Source organism: Urocitellus parryii, chromosome 16 (genome assembly GCF_045843805.1).
Source record: "Urocitellus parryii isolate mUroPar1 chromosome 16, mUroPar1.hap1, whole genome shotgun sequence".
NCBI lineage: Eukaryota > Metazoa > Chordata > Mammalia > Rodentia > Sciuridae > Urocitellus > Urocitellus parryii.
The window spans coordinates 11,586,909-11,605,168 of NC_135546.1; the positions used below are offsets into that span (position 1 = coordinate 11,586,909).

At 39.6% G+C, this 18,260-nt stretch overlaps 1 protein-coding gene across 1 annotated transcript in view; it reads left to right on the forward strand.

Moving 5' to 3' along the window:
• Positions 1-831: 831 nt before the first annotated feature.
• Grm7 (glutamate metabotropic receptor 7) overlaps positions 832-18,260 on the forward strand; it is a 777,046-nt gene continuing 759,617 nt past the window's right edge. The window contains exon 1 of the mRNA XM_026383020.2: positions 832-1,350. Within this exon, the coding sequence (XP_026238805.1) occupies positions 832-1,350 (519 nt within the window). The remainder of the gene's footprint in view (positions 1,351-18,260) is intronic.

Here is an 18,260-nt window from a genome sequence, read left to right on the forward strand (position 1 = left end):
AGACTCCGGTGTGTTATAGGTTTTTCTTAGTAAAAACTAGCACAAGGATGAATCAGGAGTAAAGACTAGGGTATCCCAGTGCCACTCCTTCACTGGCTTCTCCTCCTCTTCCTGGTTCCCTGGCGTTCTCCCAGAGGGAAGAGCCAAGTCTCCGAACCTAGGGACTGGGAGCAGTCAGCACCAGTCATCCCAGGCTCATCCCAAGACTGCTGCCACCTATACCCATAATGTTGGTGTGGGTGTAGGAGGACAAGAGGCTTCCACAGTGAGTTGGGGGCAAGAGCTCAGCCTTCGCCTGCTACCCGAAATCCCTAGATTCCTTGGGGACCATGAAACTCCCATTGCGAGGCAACCTCCCCCCTTCCCCAGGCGCCCACCCACTCCCCCCTTACCTCAGCACGCAGCCCCTCCCTGCGTGATGATGCAAACCAGTGGGGAGGGCGGGCGCTGGGAAGGGTGGGGAGAAAAGGAGAGCAGGCGAGGAAGGGAGGGAGAGAGTGGGAGGAGGAGAGGGAGCCGAACGACCATTTAAAGCGATAGCAGTCCCTGCCCTCTCCCCAGTGCTGGGCTGTTCGAGAGCACAAGCTGCAAGCCCGGGCGCGAGCGCGGCGCACTGGCTGGCGAACCCAAGAGCGCTAGGCGCCCCAGGCTGGCGGGCGCCCTGGGACCCCTCACCCTGTCTGGCTGCCCATCCTCGGGCGCCCCCACCTTCCGTGCCTGCAGAAGTCCCTGGGCTTCCCCAAAGGAGCTCACCTCTAGGGGCCCGGACCTCCGGGAGCCCACCACCATCCCCTCCAGTGCCGCCGCCGCCACCGCAGCAGTCCGAGCAGCATGGTCCAGCTGGGGAAGCTGCTCCACGTCCTGACTTTGATGAAGTTCCCCTGCTGCGTGCTGGAGGTGCTCCTGTGCGCGCTGGCGGCGGCGGCGCGCGGCCAGGAGATGTACGCCCCGCACTCGATCCGGATTGAGGGGGACGTCACCCTTGGGGGGCTGTTCCCGGTGCATGCCAAGGGTCCCAGCGGAGTGCCCTGCGGCGACATCAAGAGGGAGAATGGGATCCACAGGCTGGAAGCTATGCTTTATGCCCTGGACCAGATCAACAGCGATCCCAACCTGCTGCCCAACGTGACGCTGGGCGCGCGGATCCTGGACACTTGTTCCAGGGACACTTATGCGCTCGAACAGTCGCTCACTTTCGTCCAGGCGCTCATCCAGAAGGACACCTCCGACGTGCGCTGCACCAATGGCGAACCCCCCGTTTTCGTCAAGCCAGAGAAAGTAGTTGGAGTGATTGGGGCTTCGGGGAGTTCGGTCTCCATCATGGTAGCCAACATTCTGAGGCTTTTCCAGGTAGGGGGGGGGGCGCTCCCTCGGGTTGGAACATGCTTTGGTTCTAGGCGCTTTTAGCTTTAATAGCTGGTTTGGACTCCAGGGTTGCGGGTCAGGTCGGCCTTCCCGCATTTCCACTCTGGAAATCCCGCCGAATCCCTCCCTCTCCATCCTAGGAGGTACCTTCTCTGCTTGCTTTATTTCCCTTCCATCTCTCCCCTGTCCACGCTCCACTCCATCCGACTTGACATTCTGGATTTATGGCCCCATTTACAAGAAGCAATCTGCGAAAAACAAGGCGATGATTTAAATGGGTTTGCATTAGAGTGAAATATGGTCCGAAAACAGGCTGGTAAAAGTGCTGGGCTCCTAGAAAAGCAGGTTAGGCGCATGGATATGAAAGATGAGAAGATGCCTAGAAACTGGGCATTTCCTAACTCCCTAGCGTCCCACCTGGAGCCACCTAGGAAACCTCAAGTTCTTTGGAAAATTTTGAGATGACCTTAAGGAGGCATTTCTTAAACTGAGGGGTCAGCTAGTTGTGGATGTTAATAGCTTTTCTTTCTCGGGTTGGATTTCCGACCTGTAGCCAGTCTTCAACAGAGCCAGGGGCAGGATACGTGGGGGAACCTCCCCAATCGTGGAGATGCCGCCTGCAGACGTGACCCCCCAATTGATTTCCTCCGGGCAATTTTTTTTTTTTTTTTTTTTTTTTTTTTTTTTTTTTTTTTTTTTGCACCATCTAAATTGCATTTGCAGTTCCGCCACTGGCAGGAGCTGGACGATCAGCTTTCTACTCTTGCCACTTAAGACCTCAGCCCAGAGATGAGCTCATGCTAACTGCGAAACAAAATAGCTTTCACTGCCTGCTCCCTCCGCCCCCTCGCCTTCTACCTCCCTAATTCAGCCCCCAACCCCAATCCTGGACTCTGATCTCAAAGGAAGATTCTCAGAGCTAGGCAAGAATGCGCCTGGGGCGGTGGGGTGCGCTTAGCAGGGACCCGAGGTTCTACTCCGGGTTCCGGAGAGCCCTGGCAAAAATTGGAGGAAGGCGGATCCGGGACTGCTGAGCGGTGGGTTCTACCGCAGTGCTCTCTCGCCTCCTGTTCCTGCAGCCTCTGCCCCGGGGCTCCAGTGCTGCATTGGGTAAAAATGGATAGCTTTGAGCTTCAGAAAATGAGTTTCAGAGTCTCGGCGACAGAGGGTTCTCTTCTCCGTGTTTCTTCCTGTATGTGCATCTATCTCTGTCTCCTTGCTCTGTTTTCCCTCCCTTTATTATTTATTCTCCCCCTCAACCTCTGTTTTTCTCAAGAATTCTTTCTCAGTTGTAAGTTCTCCATTCATCTCTGTCTTGATATGGCCCTTTCTTAATGGAAGGTTCTCTGTGCTTAATGGTACCCAAGCCTGGTTAATCCCATCCCCAGATGTGCTTGATGTTCCTGGCACCATTATGCTGTCCAAATCTGAGAAATTGTCTCTTTCTCAAGAGTTTTCTCTAAGGGTGTGGGTTTCAGGAGGGGACTCCTTGTCAAACTCAGGATGTCACTGCTCACCTCCTTGGGTGCAAAGTTTGTTTTCAAGAAGGGGGGGCATTCATCCACGGGGGCAGCCTGGCATGGCCCCTCTGGTCCTTAGAACAACCCTGATGCCTCCTGAGTGTACCAGTGTAGACAGTCTCTAGATGTTTGTAAACCTTAAGTGCTTTGGGGGTAGATTAACTCTGGGTTGCTTGCTTTGGGTGAAGAACCTGAGGTTTTATAATCAAAACCCAGAAGTACTTCCCTTATCTCTGAGCTCAGTGCTGGACAACTTGAGAGGGCAGTGTTTGGGGTGATAATAGCATTTTCCTCTCATTCCTGGGGCTTGAAGGCACATTTTGTGTTTAGCATTTTCAAATCATTTTGCTGCCTGTTTCTCTCTTCACTCAGAGCATTGGGCCCACTGCAGATGGACCTGTGGGTCTGAAAAAAGGGAGACAAGACACGTTGAAGTCAAGAAAGCCTTTGCAGGTTAAGCTCAGAACTGTTTGCTGGAAAAGATTACAGCAGGAACCAATTCCTCAACTTAGTGTTAGAACCTGAGGCAACTTATGGGGAAACAAACAGCTGATCTTACAATCAGTTTCCCCATTCCCTGAGCCAGAGAGGAGAGGAACTGAATGCCAGTGTGTGCAGTGTGGGTTGGGACTAAAACATTCAAAGAAAACACTGTCATTCCTCTAATTGGCAAATTGCAGCTATTCATGTTGGATTGAACAGCTGAGGGGAAAAGAGCCCCCCATTTTCACCTGCATTTTATTGAGAAGAGGTTGCACTAACTTGTAGCTTGTGTTGCAAGCTAGATAGCCATTGGTTAGCCATTGCCCAAGTTGACGTGTGAGTGTATGTGAGTATGTGTGTGTGTGTGTGCGCGTGTATTTCTTTCCCAGTGTTTTTTTTTTTTTTTGCATGTGATTTCAGAAGCTCCTAGCATACAAGTCCAGCCCCCAGCTTTCCAGCTTCTGACAGCCTGCAAAATGAGTAAGGAGAATAATGGTGCACAGACCCCATTGTTCATAAACACAATCAGAGAACGAAGAAAAAGAGAACAAGTGAATCTTCTCTGGGATTCTAGGGTTCAGCTCAATTAAAATTGTCCTATAGAAAATAAATTCCTCCAAATGATTGAATTCTTTACAATGATTTGAGTATTCTTTTTCCCTCTGATCCCTCTGGGTTGCTAGGGTGTGAGGTGAAGCCAAACTAATCAATTGAGGTATAAATTTATGTTGAGCTAAGTCTCTAGCTTGGGAGAGGAAATTCTCTGGGACTAAAGTATGGGGGTGTTGGGGGGCAGGAGAGAGTAATGAGATAGCAATAGATGTAACTGCTGCTGCTGCTGCTGCTGCCACCGGCAAAGCCTTGGGATGAAGTTCTTTGCTGAAAGTGAGGACCTGGGTTTGAATGACTACTCAGATGTAAATAGTGTCTTTGACTTGTAATTCTTCCTGTTCTGGTCCAAAGATAACCCAAAGATAGGAGCTGAGCAACTGCCCCCTCTCTCTCTCTGATCTACAACCACACTGAATAGGTTAGTAAATGACATGGCTGAGAACAGGAATCATATCCAGTGGGTCTTCCAAATCCAGGAATTTGAGGCTAATGAAATTAGTGTGTGGCCAGGGCTCTGCCAAGTAGAATTAAATCAGTACCGCTGCCTTGCAATGCATTTTCAGCCTGGAAGCATCAGGGAGGAATTTCTGGAAATTTGTATTTGAGCCTGTGCAAAATAATACTCTCTTAATGCTAAGAAAGATTAAACATAAATTAATATTGACTATGAGTAACATATTTTGAGAAAATAATCACATAGTGGGGATGGCTTAAAGTTGAGAGGTTATATAATTTGGTGACCAAAGAATAAATCTCCTCTGACCACTGTTTTATGGGTTGTAAATAAGATATATTACTGGGAAGTAATGGGAACATTTTTATTCAAGGCTCCTCTGTTATTGACTTGAGAGCAAACACTATGGCAGTATAAATAACTTTTGCTACATCCGATTTTGAATGAACAGTATTTTACATGTAGTGACATGGATCAGAATATAGACTTGGAATTGAATAGCATCTCTTCCACTTGTCCTCTCCCCAAAACTAACTAGATGGAAATAATGGTCAACTGTATCCTTATGGGAGCATATGCAAATGTAAGACTGTACCAAAATTGACATACATTTGTAAATGTGTTAATATTTTTTCACCTGCTCATTAAAAAAATACAGTGTCAAACTTCTAGGATAGTATTTTATACATAAGTGCTTACACTTTCCCTTCCTTTCTACCCAGCTCCCACTCTTCTCTCTCTCCCCCTGTTCTCTCTCTTATGTAATAGAACAGAACTCAGCTCCTAGGGTAATGTGGTATTACTATAGTGGGGAATTTTTTTTAAAGGCAACTCTATCCTACATATTTTTTAAATTGCATAAATATAGGTGTCACTGCCATTTGGAATAATCTGTATAATAATCTCTGACTCTACATTTACTGGGTTTTAGGAAATTTACCTAACAGATGGTGAGTGGGAACTTTTTAAAGGGGCATTTTTTAAAAGAGCAGAGAGGGAAGGAATGAAGACATGCACCTGCTATATTTGAAGAGACTTCCTTGTGTATTTTATGTATATGCAACCCATATAATTAGGATGTCTTTGGGCATTTTTCCCCTGGGGAATAATTGAAGCAATGAGCAAGTTTACTTCAGTTTCACAAATGTTTGGAGTTTTGACAAACGACAACTGCTCTATTTTTTGTACCTACCTGCAGATTATGTCTTATTAGATCTAAAACACCATAGGTAGGTTACAGAGTATTCTGTAGTCTTTCTTAATCCTGCCATCAACTGGTTAAGTTACCCTCAATAAGTCACTTAATTATTCTTCACTCATTATTCTTCACTCATCTACTTCATTTGACTTTTCTCTTTAAAAATTGTAGTTTCTAATTACATATATAGAGCATAATTTTTCATATCTCTGGTTGTATACAGAGTATATTCACACCAATTAATGTCTTCATACATGTACTTTGGATAATATTGCCCATCACATTCCACCATCATTTCTAACCCCTATGCCCCCTCCCTTTCCCTCCCACCCCTCTGCCCTATCTAGAGTTTGTCTATTCCTCCCATGCTCCCCCTCCCTACCCCACTATGAATCAGCCTCCTTATATCACTGTCATATGTAAATTTTAAAAATTAATTAAAAATGTAGTTTCTAGGAGTGTCTCCTCTTTTTCTTTAGATTGGAGAAAATCTGCTCTTATCAAAACCTTCAGACTCATCTTTCCAGTTCCCTGTTAGAACTTTCAGTGAGTTTCAGTGAGTTTAAAAGGGTATTTTCACATAGCTGACTTGGTCGTTATTCACTAATTTCCCATATTGAGACTTTTTGGGAATTCTTTTATCAGTCTGCTCCTCCATCATATAGATCAAGGATGGTGGTAGAGAAAGTGACCTTGTAGGAGCTAACTATGTGGTCAAGACAGGGTAGGAGAACTCTGGAGTTTACAGTTTCATCTATCCAGTGTTCCATCCCATCTCATCTTACAACAGTACTAGGTTTCTCTTTGGGGAAACTGCTAAATAGTGACAGTCTGCCTGTGTTCTTGGCCCCAGAGATGAGTCACTTGTCCCAGGCTGAATAAATATGTTGATTAATTCAGTTGTAGGTATCTGACTATCTAGACCAATCAGAATCCTCCCCAAGACATATCTGTCAAAGAAAAGTGGGAAAATTATTTCTTCTCTCTGGAATTTCCAAAATGGAGTTGATGGGATGCTGGGGCAGCCAGTGACCATCCAACTTAGGAAAACACTTTCTGTAGCATAGACTCACACTGAAGTAAATGGGGCTTAATAGTAGAGAGAAAGCTGGAGCCCGGCTGACCTGGAACCTATAAGTCCAATTAGCACTGAATCTAGATTCACCTCTAAATTTTTAGTACATGTCTTTAAATTAAAAAAAAATTCTCCTCACTATTTGAGCTTGATTTTTGCCACATGCAATTGAAAACAATTGATTTTCTACATTAATGTAACTTTCACTGACAGGCATACATTAAGTGAAGAATAACATACATTTTTTGTGCTTTAATCATAATCCTTCTAGCCCTGGTTTGGGATCTTCAGGAGTCTACATCCTTTCTTACTCTTCCTAACATATATTATAATTGCTTTAAAGCATTCATTAGTACATTTTTCCTATCTTGATGCAGTTCAGAGAGAGGACAGAAACTTTTGATGTAAACTGTAGCCTATGGGCCTCTTGTCTAGAAGCTTTGGAACTGTACTCAGTTCCCTTCATTAAAGCAAATCTTCTGTTGATATCCCTAGGGCACAGAAACATTTTCATGGCATAATGGAATACAAAGTATATTAAACTTCTGGGTCCCTATACAGTAAGCAACAAGCCTGACTCTACTTTGGTCCCCTTTTCTTTAAATAGGCAACTAAAATCAGTTGCAAACACATTTTCCCAACAACTAAATTGCATATATGGTTAATATTTAAGAGGATATTTATGCAATATATATATATATACACATATATATTGCCAGAGTAATTAACTAATGGACCTTAAAAATTGATACAGTAAATATAAATGTTATATGCATAAAAAGAAAACCCTTTTGTAGGAAATATGTATCTGAAAAGAGTATCATAATTCTTAATGTATGACATGTTCATGTTTGACAACTAACCTTCAATTATGTTTACTACTAAATGTTTCTTGAATCAAGTTCTTAGATTATAAGATCAAAAGTGAAATATATAAAATTACAACAGTATAGGCTACATATCACATTTTATGCAAATAGAAGTTCTAATTTCTTTTCAATAATAGTAGTAGTGACCACAATGACAATCTGAGTCCTCAGTACAAACTGAGCCACTGTGCCATGTACTAAAAATAACTTCTTCCCGTTTAATTCTCACAATAGTCTTAGAAATGTACATATTGTCATCTTCATTGTCCAGCTCGGGGGAAAAGGAAAGTAATTTTTATAACCCAAAGTCACCTAGCTGGTGAGGAGCAAAGTCTGGGTTCCAACTTCGTGTTTTCTGATAACACTCAGACAGTTAATGACTATGCATACTGCTCAGTCATTGCACAAATGCAGAAATGATTAGCATAATTATAGATTTGCCTGCCCTGAAAACATAGTGGTTAGAAGACATCAAAGTTGCCAGTTACTTCTATATCTATTTACAGAAATACTGTATTTCACTTCTAAGACAAAATGAATTCTGTAGGCCCATAGAAACTGAAACACACAATCTCATATCTCCAAATATAAGGTTCTTCTTCTCTGTTAGTCACCAGGTAGCCCATTATGCAGGCTCAAATCTACAGAATTTTCATTCAAATAAATGAGAAGAAAATCTTCCTTATTGTCCTGATTCAGTGCTCATCATCATGATTGTTGATGGCTCTTCCTAAACTTTATTTCATTCACTCCACCCTTTCTACAAACCTCAGTGTAGAAATCCATCATGCAGATACATATGCAAAAGTGAGAGGAACGGATTAATACAATTGCTCAAAGTGAAGTTGACAGAGCACAGGAAGTACCTTCTAATAAATGCAGCACTAATGTTTGTGTGGGCTGTGGAGGAAAGGATAGGAGAATTTTCATTTTAATGGATTATTTTGCCTCTTGCTATAAAAGTGCTGCAGCTTAATAGTTTTATAATTGGCCATTTACAAAAGTCTCCATCTCTGGGTGTTGTGTGTTCTCCATTCAGAGCTGCTGACTTTTCCTCTGTGTCTTGGTGGAAGGTAGCAACTCAGCCACTTATAAGGGCTCAGTCCTTCTGCATCATTGTTTAGATGGAAATATTTCTGTTAAAGTAGTATTTAAACATTTTTATCATGTTTGAAACTTGAGTATGTTATGAAGGTATCTGGTCAGGCAAACATCATTGAGGCCATTGCTCATGAGAAAACATAGTATCAAGAGAATTATCAGAATTTCCCTATAAGGATTAACAGTCAAATCCTGGAATTAGACTTTGACTGAAATCATTACTCTCCACTTAATACATGTCTGACCTTGATAAAACTGGTATCACACTTTTCACCAATTCCTTCATTTTTGAAATGGGGACAATAAAAATTTGCCTGTCTGACAGAGTAATTGTAAGAATTGCATGAAATATGCATGGAAATATTTTAGCACTAAAGTTGGCATAAGTGTTCTATAAATCTAAAAGCTATTCTTTTATTATTATGGTACTATCATTAAATGTCACTACTGCTTAAATAATCACTATTGCTAAATTTGCTGTAAAATGACCCTATTACCTATACTGCATTTCACTCTTTTCTGTTTTCTTTTTTCTTTGAATGGAATGTCTGGGGGGCTGGGGTAAGAGAAATACTTTACTGATACTGTTCAGTGGAATGAGAATTTTCATGCCCTGATTAAAACAGATCACAAATTCTGTGAATTTAAGGTAGCAGAGAAGCTAAGAGCAGTAGAAGTCAGCCAGACCCAAGTTTGGATTTCTATGCAACACTTTTATAGCCGCAGAATTTCTGGAAAATTTCTTAAACACTTTTTCTCTCTTAACTCCTATTTTGTTCATCTACAACCTAGAAATATTAATTAAACCCCTTCCATGTGTACTTCCACGGACACATCAATAAAAAGCACACACTTTCTTTCTCTGTCTCTCTCTTCTTTCCTCTCTTTCAGCTTACACTGGCATGTGTGAAAACATATGGGTGTTATAAATAAATCCTATGTTATATTGGAAGTTGTGGGATAAGGGAAGGAAGAGAACCTGGTATGTGCTGAAGACTGCTGGGTCAGCCCTGCTGCAAGGGTTTACATGTAGCTCCAGTTTTAAATAGTGTGGTCAGGGTGGCCTTGATAGGGGGACATAAGCAATGACTTGAGGTCAGAGTTGGTGGAGTAGATTTAGGAGAACATTGGTGCCTGGGAACAGGAACAACCAATGTTGAAACTCTTAGGCAAAAGTGGGCCTGGCATTTGGAGAGATATCCAGGAAGCCACTGTAGTTATGCAGAGTCAATGGAGAAGAAGAGGCAAAAGGAGGATTGAGGTCTCAGGTGTGATGGAGACAGAGTGTTAGGCCTTGGAGGTCATCACAAGCACTTTCTTTTTACTATATGTAGACAACCACAGGTAGGATCCAGAGGTTTGACATGATCTCTCTTGTTTTAAAAGGCACTATAGTCAGTATTGAGGATAAGGAAGGAGGAATGGAATCAGGGAGAACAGATAGCAGCTACTTCTAAGTGTTCCTGAGATAGATGGTAGTTTGGTGGCTTCAGCTGGGATGTTGGCAGCAGACATTCCAAGAAGTGGCTTATTTGAAGTAGTATCCCCTAGTAGATGGAATGTGGGATATGAAACCAAGAAAGCCAACAAGGGTAAATGCAAATCCAAGATTTATAATTTGATTATCTGGAGCAGTGTCAATACTATCATTTGAAATGCAAAAGACTCTAGGTGGGGCAAGTTTAGGAGTTTAAAGATCAATTTTGAAGATAGAAGGTTCAAGATAGTTTCCTCACATTCAGGTAGAGATGTCAGCTAGACAGGTATGCAACTTTGGAAGGAAGGTCTGAACAAGAGATAAATTTGTATAAAATGGAGATTTTAAGGATGATTACAGGGTTGGGATGTAGCTCAGTGGTAGAGCCCTTGCCTAGCATGTGAGGGGTCCTGGGTTTGATCCCCAGCACCACCTCCACACACAAAAATAATAATCACATGAAAAGGTTACTTCCAGCATTGAACACAGTTAGCACTGTGGGTTCTGAAAAATCCATATTAGCTAAAAATAATTATCACAAATGAAAAAGAAATTATGTAGTTTGTTTTCTTGGTACAACTGAGCACAATGGTTTCTCATTATTCTAGTAATATTTAATACACAATTATTTTAGTCAGATGCCATTAGGACAAACACTTAGGAGAAGCATTTAAATTTCCTTCCCCCCCCCCCCACAAAATTGTAATTGTAAACATTTTCTGTAAGGCTTAAGTTAGTTGTGATTGGGTACTTCTTTAATGAGAAGCAATTTAGAGCTTTTTAGTTGGGAGTCTACTATTTATTATTATTATTATTATTATTATTATTAGCCTCATTAAACTTGGTTGAGAATTAGTCATCTCTGATACATTTGCTAAGTTTAGGCAGTTACCCAGGTATTCAAGAAGAAAAACTATGCCTGCCTTAAGATACCTCTTTGGATACTTTGAACAGTTCATGAAACTCATAAATTTTATTAATATCTTATTTTTTAAAAAGCACTTATTTTTTGGTGCTTGGGATTGAACCCAGGGCATAGTGCCTGATTAAACCTGTACTCTCCTACTGAACCATGATTCCAGTCCTTCATTCACCTTTTAAATGAAAACTGGATAGGGAAATTTTATCTCCCTGGTTTAGATTCCCTTTAGATATTTATATACCCTTAATAGCCTCTTTGGTTTCACCAAAATTCTGTTCCTTATTTATTTGGCTACCAGATATTGGTCTAAATATGTACTTATACTCAGAATTCATGACCATGTTGTCTCTACACATCTATAATTTTATTTTACCACTATCTTTATGTAAGCTATATTTTAATTGTAATTATAACACATTTTATATCAACACACATCCATTTCTAGTGTTCAGGGGGAGAGCAGCATGTAGTAAATTTTATGAAAATATAGCATCTGAAGAACAGAACAGAGGGTAATTGTGTAATTCTGTATTCACTATAATTAAGTTCAGTGGAATTGGCATAATAGAATTAAGATTAAAAAAAAAAAACACATTGAGGCACCATGGCTCCCTCTCAGCCACCCTTTTTATGCCTTATCACACCGACTTAGCATCTTTTTATATAGAAATAATAAAACAGGCCAGTAGATGAATGACAGGCATAAGAGTGTACTAGGAAAATTAAATACTGCTTTTGATTTTGGAAAGACCACAGTTACTAGCTTCTCTGCCTACTGGGACCACCATTTCTGGAATAGTTAAGCACAATGTCAAATAATACCGTCTCACCATCCCCCTTAGTAGAGACATATTTATATTCTAAGCTTTGCTTCTTGCTTTTTGATAATTAATTAAGAAGATTATCACAAGACTGCATCACGTAAGGCTGATTACATTGTTATGAAATGATAGGCAGCAGCTTTCCCTCACCTTCCACTTTTTCAATATCACCACACCCCCCATATACTTGTCCTGGACTTGAAATTCAAGTTTAGACAGCAAGAATGACTTCTGGGAAAAGTTAAAAAGTTGTACTTTTTAATCTTGGGGAGCCAGTATAGCTATGGTTAAGCATTTAGGTACTAAACATGGCTCAAATCCCTGCTTTTACTTGCTAACTGCTTAACAAATTCCATGGGCCTCACTATTCCTACCTGAAAAATAATGATAATAATGGTTCTATCCTCCTAGGACTTTTTCAGGCTTAAACAAGATTATCAATGTCAAGTGCTTAATACAACACCTACAGCCCAGGGGAGTTGATTGTTGATTTATCAGTAGTGTTATTGCTATTTTTTTCATATGTGATCAGTCTTATGCCTTATTCCATTACTCCCTAACCCACATACCTGTCCTTTCCCTGTGCAAGGGCAGGGTTGTCAGAGAGTATTTGCTTCCCAATATCTGACACCTAGTCTTCACTGGTCCACAGCATCTGTTGCTGCTCATTAAAGCAATCTCTTGTTTAAGAAGGAAAATTGGGTGTTAGGGCAAGTTAGAGTCAAGGAAAAAGACTTTTCTCTTCTCATCACCTAGGGAACCACTGAGGAAAATATTCAGGCAGAAAGGAGCATCAAGCAAAGGGAAAAAAGCTTAATTATATAGTTCTGTAATTGAGGCCAAAGTCAGACAGACAAAAATTGAACTCATTCCTATCATGTACTGACATTGGGTCTTAGATGCCTATTATAATCTCTGCAATCCTGTGTCTACATCTAAAAGAAAGGAATAGTAATATTAGGGTCTACTGCATGCTGCTATTGTGAATAATAAAAGAATAAATCCTTTGAAAGCACTGGGTATATGGGTTGGCATATAGTATGTGCTCAATCAATGTTGATTGCCATGACATTTTTCCATGACTAACATTGCTCAGTAGGTCCTTCCTTTTCTTGAATTGCACAAGATCACTTGGATAATCAACTTTACATTTATTAAGCTTCACTTACAAGTAATGCCTCAGGAACCTGGAAGTTCTTCAGTTGTGCCCCGGTCAGGGTCAGCTCTAGGTGTGGCACATCAGTACTGCTACTAACACATCATGTTTGTCACCATCTTCACCACACTGACTACACTAAGCACATAATCTGTGTCAGGTAGGAGGCTTGAACCTGTATAGGCTTTATGCCCTTTGTTTTCACATGGGTAGGAGAAGTCCTTTTCACCTGTAAAGGCAGTAAGGCATTGGAAGGCTATACATGACCCACAGTAAAAGAGATGGAGTCAGGATATTCAAACTCTGTCTCTCTGAGCTCAGTAGTCCTAAAAATGAAGTTTTCCTACATCCTTGTGAGAAGATCACCTTTCAGCCACTCCTGTTAGAAAAGGTTCTTGATACCCTTTTCTCTTTAGCTCCTATGCCATCCTAGTGTCAGAGCTGACAGGAGGAGAAAAGGGGGTCTCTTCAAAAATCAAAGGGAACTTCCTCCCTTTAGCCTTTCCTCCAACAGCTAGCTAGCATTTTATTTCCTTCTTAAGAATCCCTACATGTTCATTTAGGGACTTACCTTGACCTTTCAGTATTTTCACATCCTACACATGACTCATTCACTCTATCTAAAGTTAATTTATTTGAGGTCAAGTGTGAGGTCTTACTCATCCTGGAGTACAGTTATCTCCTGTAGCGTCTAACTCAATGCTTCTTATCTTATAGGGGTTCTGCAAATATTTATTTGAGTTTTGTTGAATTGTGTCCAATAGTACATTAAAAGTTACATAGAAAATTCTTTCTTAGAAGGTGACATTCAAAATATATTTATAGCCTTTTTATAGGAGTTTTAACTCATGATACTGCAGACACTTTTTTCTCTGTTTACATTGGGTATAGGTTGAATATCCTTAAGTGTAAAACCTGAAATCTAAAATGCTCCAAAGTCTGAAATTTTTAAAGTATCAATATGGCACCACAAGTGGAAAATCCCACAATGGCCTCATGAGTCATTTTCAAAACATAGGCACACTATGATGTTATATAGATTTACCTTAACACTTGTGAATAGCTGTACATAAAGCATAAATAATTTGTGTTTAGACTTGGATTCCATACTAAAGATATTTTCATTATGCAAATATTCTAAAATTTGAAAAACCAATCTAAAATCCAAGTTCTGGACCCAAGTATTTCAGATTGGGATCCTTAACCTGTAATCCCTACTACCTTATTTAATATATACTGATAAACCCTAAGTTTCCTCTAGGAATTTTATGAATTTTCAACTGATTTTAAGTTAGCTTGTTGCTTGTGTTGTTGATTTATCCATTGAGAATGCCATCAGTTGATCATGGCAGAGTTGGTATAGTGTAGGGAGATGCATCTTAAATCCATAAATTGGTCTTCTGAAGAAGTAACATGAAGAACTAGAGTCTTTTTATATTTCTGGAGAACATCAATTTTTCATATATAATTTTGCTCCCTTAGGAATATAAAACTATCTTAAGAAGGCTTATCATAATATGTTCATCTTCCTTTCACCAATCTTAATGGGAAGACACTAGGTTGAATGAAGAATGTCACTATGGCATGGATCAGGGACCACTGGATAGGAGTCAGTGCCTTGGGTATGTTTTCTTGTGTATTTGTTCCCTCCCTATTAAGATCAGATAATGCCTTAAGTGCTTTCTGGATGCAAGGAAAATTTCTGACCTCTATAACTGGATTGCATCATTTCATCCCAGATACAGTCTTTTTACAGTCATACTGTAAAAAGACATGATAGAATGATCCCCACAGTGCATACATAGAACAGAGCCTCAAAAACAGTTAAATGCTCATGTTGACCAATGGTGGAGGTGGATCTTGAGCTAGGTCTACATGACTGACTAATCAGAGGTTTTTAGCACTGAAATAAAGTTGTGTGTGACTCTCTGAGGGTGGATTCATTTCTATACTTTTCTTACTCTTTTTGTAATTAACTCAGTGTGATTGTAAGTTCATAAGGGATAGGAGGAATTCCAGGCTATTCAATAGTATTTTCCTTAGATATAGGTGAGGGTTATTTTATAACACCAATTCATTCATTCATTCATAATGTATTGAATACCTACATGTGCAAGGTCATGCATTGTAGTAGTAAGCTCCCTTTCCTTAAATTATTCCTCAGCAGACACAAAAGTCTTGGACTGGTTCACCTGATATACAGAGGGTTTGGTGCTGGGAGCCTAGGGAGGGGGTGTCTCATTCTGACAAAACCAAAACTGTTAATGTACCACATTCTGATGTTGTAGTACAACAGCACACTTACCTTACTGTTTTTGCCTGGGATTAATGATGAAATAGATTCAAATTTGAACATGCAACATGCATGTATTTATGGGTTGATGGCCCTACATGCATATGGACATGTGACATCAGCTGACAGCTACCTGCCATCCACCATGACTGCTTTCTACAACCTGGGCAAGTTATTTTCTTATATCTCCAAGGGAAAAGCACTTGAAAATGGCACAGGGTCCAGCGTCCTAGTGAAGACATCATGGCTAAAATGATGGATTTTCAAATATGAATCTGTGACCTGTATGAAGTAGACTGACCTTTTAAGAGTAGAAAATGAAATTCCTTTACAATTCATGGAGGAAAAAAAATAGCTACTTCATAATTTCCTGATTTTAAAAGTTTCATATATGTATACCTACATGTGCAAGGTCATGCATTGTAGTAAATAAATATATATATGTGTATATATATATACATATATATATATATATAAACAACTTGAAATTAGCTTATATATATATATATGTGTGTGTTTGTCTTCTGATAGCAAGAAGTAAGTGAAGTCATAAGCATCTATACACACAGGAAAATAGCTGATTCAATTTAATTTATTAACTTGCTTTTTTGTAGATTTGTATCTATGGTTTTCTATCTGAATAAAATATTTCTTTCACTTTCCACCACAAAATTACATTAAGACTAATATAAACCTGTTCCAAATATCTTAGTGTAGTTTTAATTGTTAATAGCTTTCAGAAGGATGGGATCACAAACATACCTCCAAAAATCATTCAAAAGTTTAATTATTGAAATTTTCCTTATACTTATTTACATTTGTGAATATTAGAAAGTAAATATTTAATCATATTTACTTGTTTCTGTCCTTCTGATTGAAGATGGCAAACATTGAAAGAAAAAAATTAAAATTAAATATGTATTATTCAAAATTATCAAAACTGAATAAATGCCAAAGACATTTAAGTAATTAAACTTTTAAAGGGCACTTTCTTGTGGTAGTAGTATTTATTCCTCTGGAGGAATTCATCCTAAAGCTCTACGAGACTTTTGGGACACTCAGTTTAATGAGCAACTACTATTAGTGTGGGACAAAGAGTACTAGGGGTTCCAAAGATGGACATAAAATAATAACATTATAACCAATAAGAATTGCAAATCCTGTCAAATAAGAAAACAGAGAAATAAACCACACATTAGAAATAGCAGAGAAATTCAAGTGTTAATGTGCCAAAAAATCACATGGTAAGCACCCTTCCACAGTTGGACAGGTGCAAGGTCTAGGAGACTGTATTTTTGTTGAACATCCTCTGGAGATTCTCAGACAGATGTTGATGTCTCAGTTCACAGTTGCCCTCAAATTTTATTATGCATCACATCTACATGGAAATCTTGTTCAATAAAAGCTTTCTGGGCTGTACCCTTAAGGTTTCCAGATCCCCAAGTTTGTACCTCTGAGCAGTTCCCAGGTGTGACTGGTGTTTCTGATCCAGTGATCATACATTGAGAACCACTTGTTTATGGAGAACATCTTCAGTGTAGGATTCAGTGTGCCATGAGCATTGTTTACAGAGAGGTTTAGGAAGGCAAAGGGGCAGGTTGTACCCTAAATTGGCCATAGATAATAATACCAGATAAAATTTGTTGATCCAAGCAAGATTACAGGAAATTTACCTGCATTAACATTTAATTCTTTAAATAAGATATGGAGATATTCCTCATTTTTCCTACTTTATAGGGTGCCAGAGAAGTTAATTTGCTTGAGTCATACAACTGGTAAGTAGAACATTAGAAAGTTGAATCTAGGTAGTCTGCTTACACTCTTTTTAAAAAGTACTATTTTTAATTAATGAATCATGATTGTATTACATTTGTAGAGCACAATGTGATATATATTATATTATTATTCATATATATATATATATATATATATATATATATATATATATTTCCACATTCTGGGAGGTCTGTAGATCAGGAGTTTGAGAGCAAATAATAAGGGAAGAATGGAATAATAAGCCTTACAGCATCTGCACAGGCTTCCTGTGCAATCACCCTGACAGATACTGCCACCTCTATTTTATTTTATATATTTTGCTCTGAAGAATGGAAGGGAAACATTCCTTAGCTGTAAATAACCTCTTATAAAAGGTACAATCATGTAATTATACAACCCCCTAGAGAGCCTTTTCTTCTTAAAAACTCTTTGAAAAATGTTCAAGGTTAAGGACATTTTGCTCATTATTTAGCAACTTGCAGTTGATTATCCTGGAATGTCATTCTCTCCCTTTTGCAGATGTTTTGTCAGGCTTTGGAAAGTTCTGGAAAAAGTGGACAGAGATTTTTTTATTGTTGTTATTCACAAATAAACATGGAATCTTTGGTAAGTAAAATCCACTTAGGGACCAAGAGGCACTTCATGTCATTGCTGTACTCTTCTCCCTACATTTTCATAATTATTTCTTTCCAAAATGCCTTTGAACAAATCAACTCAATAGGTCCCATCCATTTCTCTGGTCAGACTTCATCGTTAGTAAGAATTCTTTGGTATTCCATCTCTTGCTCCTTTGTCAGAAGCACTTCAGTGGGTCTTATTGATACCTTCTTTTCTCCATTATTTGGACTCACCTCTCAAACTCACCTCTCAAAAAGGAGCAGTCTGCTATGGTTTCCCTGGAAGCATGAAGAACATCCTTCTGTGAGAAAGGGAAGACTAAGGACTATTGATGAGCTTAAAATGTAAGCAATACATGGAGTGTGTCTGAGAATTTAAAAATAGGAAAAATATAGGCAATGGAAGATACTAGAAATCATTTTATCATTTACAAATGAGAAACTTAGGCCTAAAAGAAAAAAAATGCAGTAGGTAAGAAAGAGTAAGAACTGTGCCTGAAACATCCATGGTATGACATATT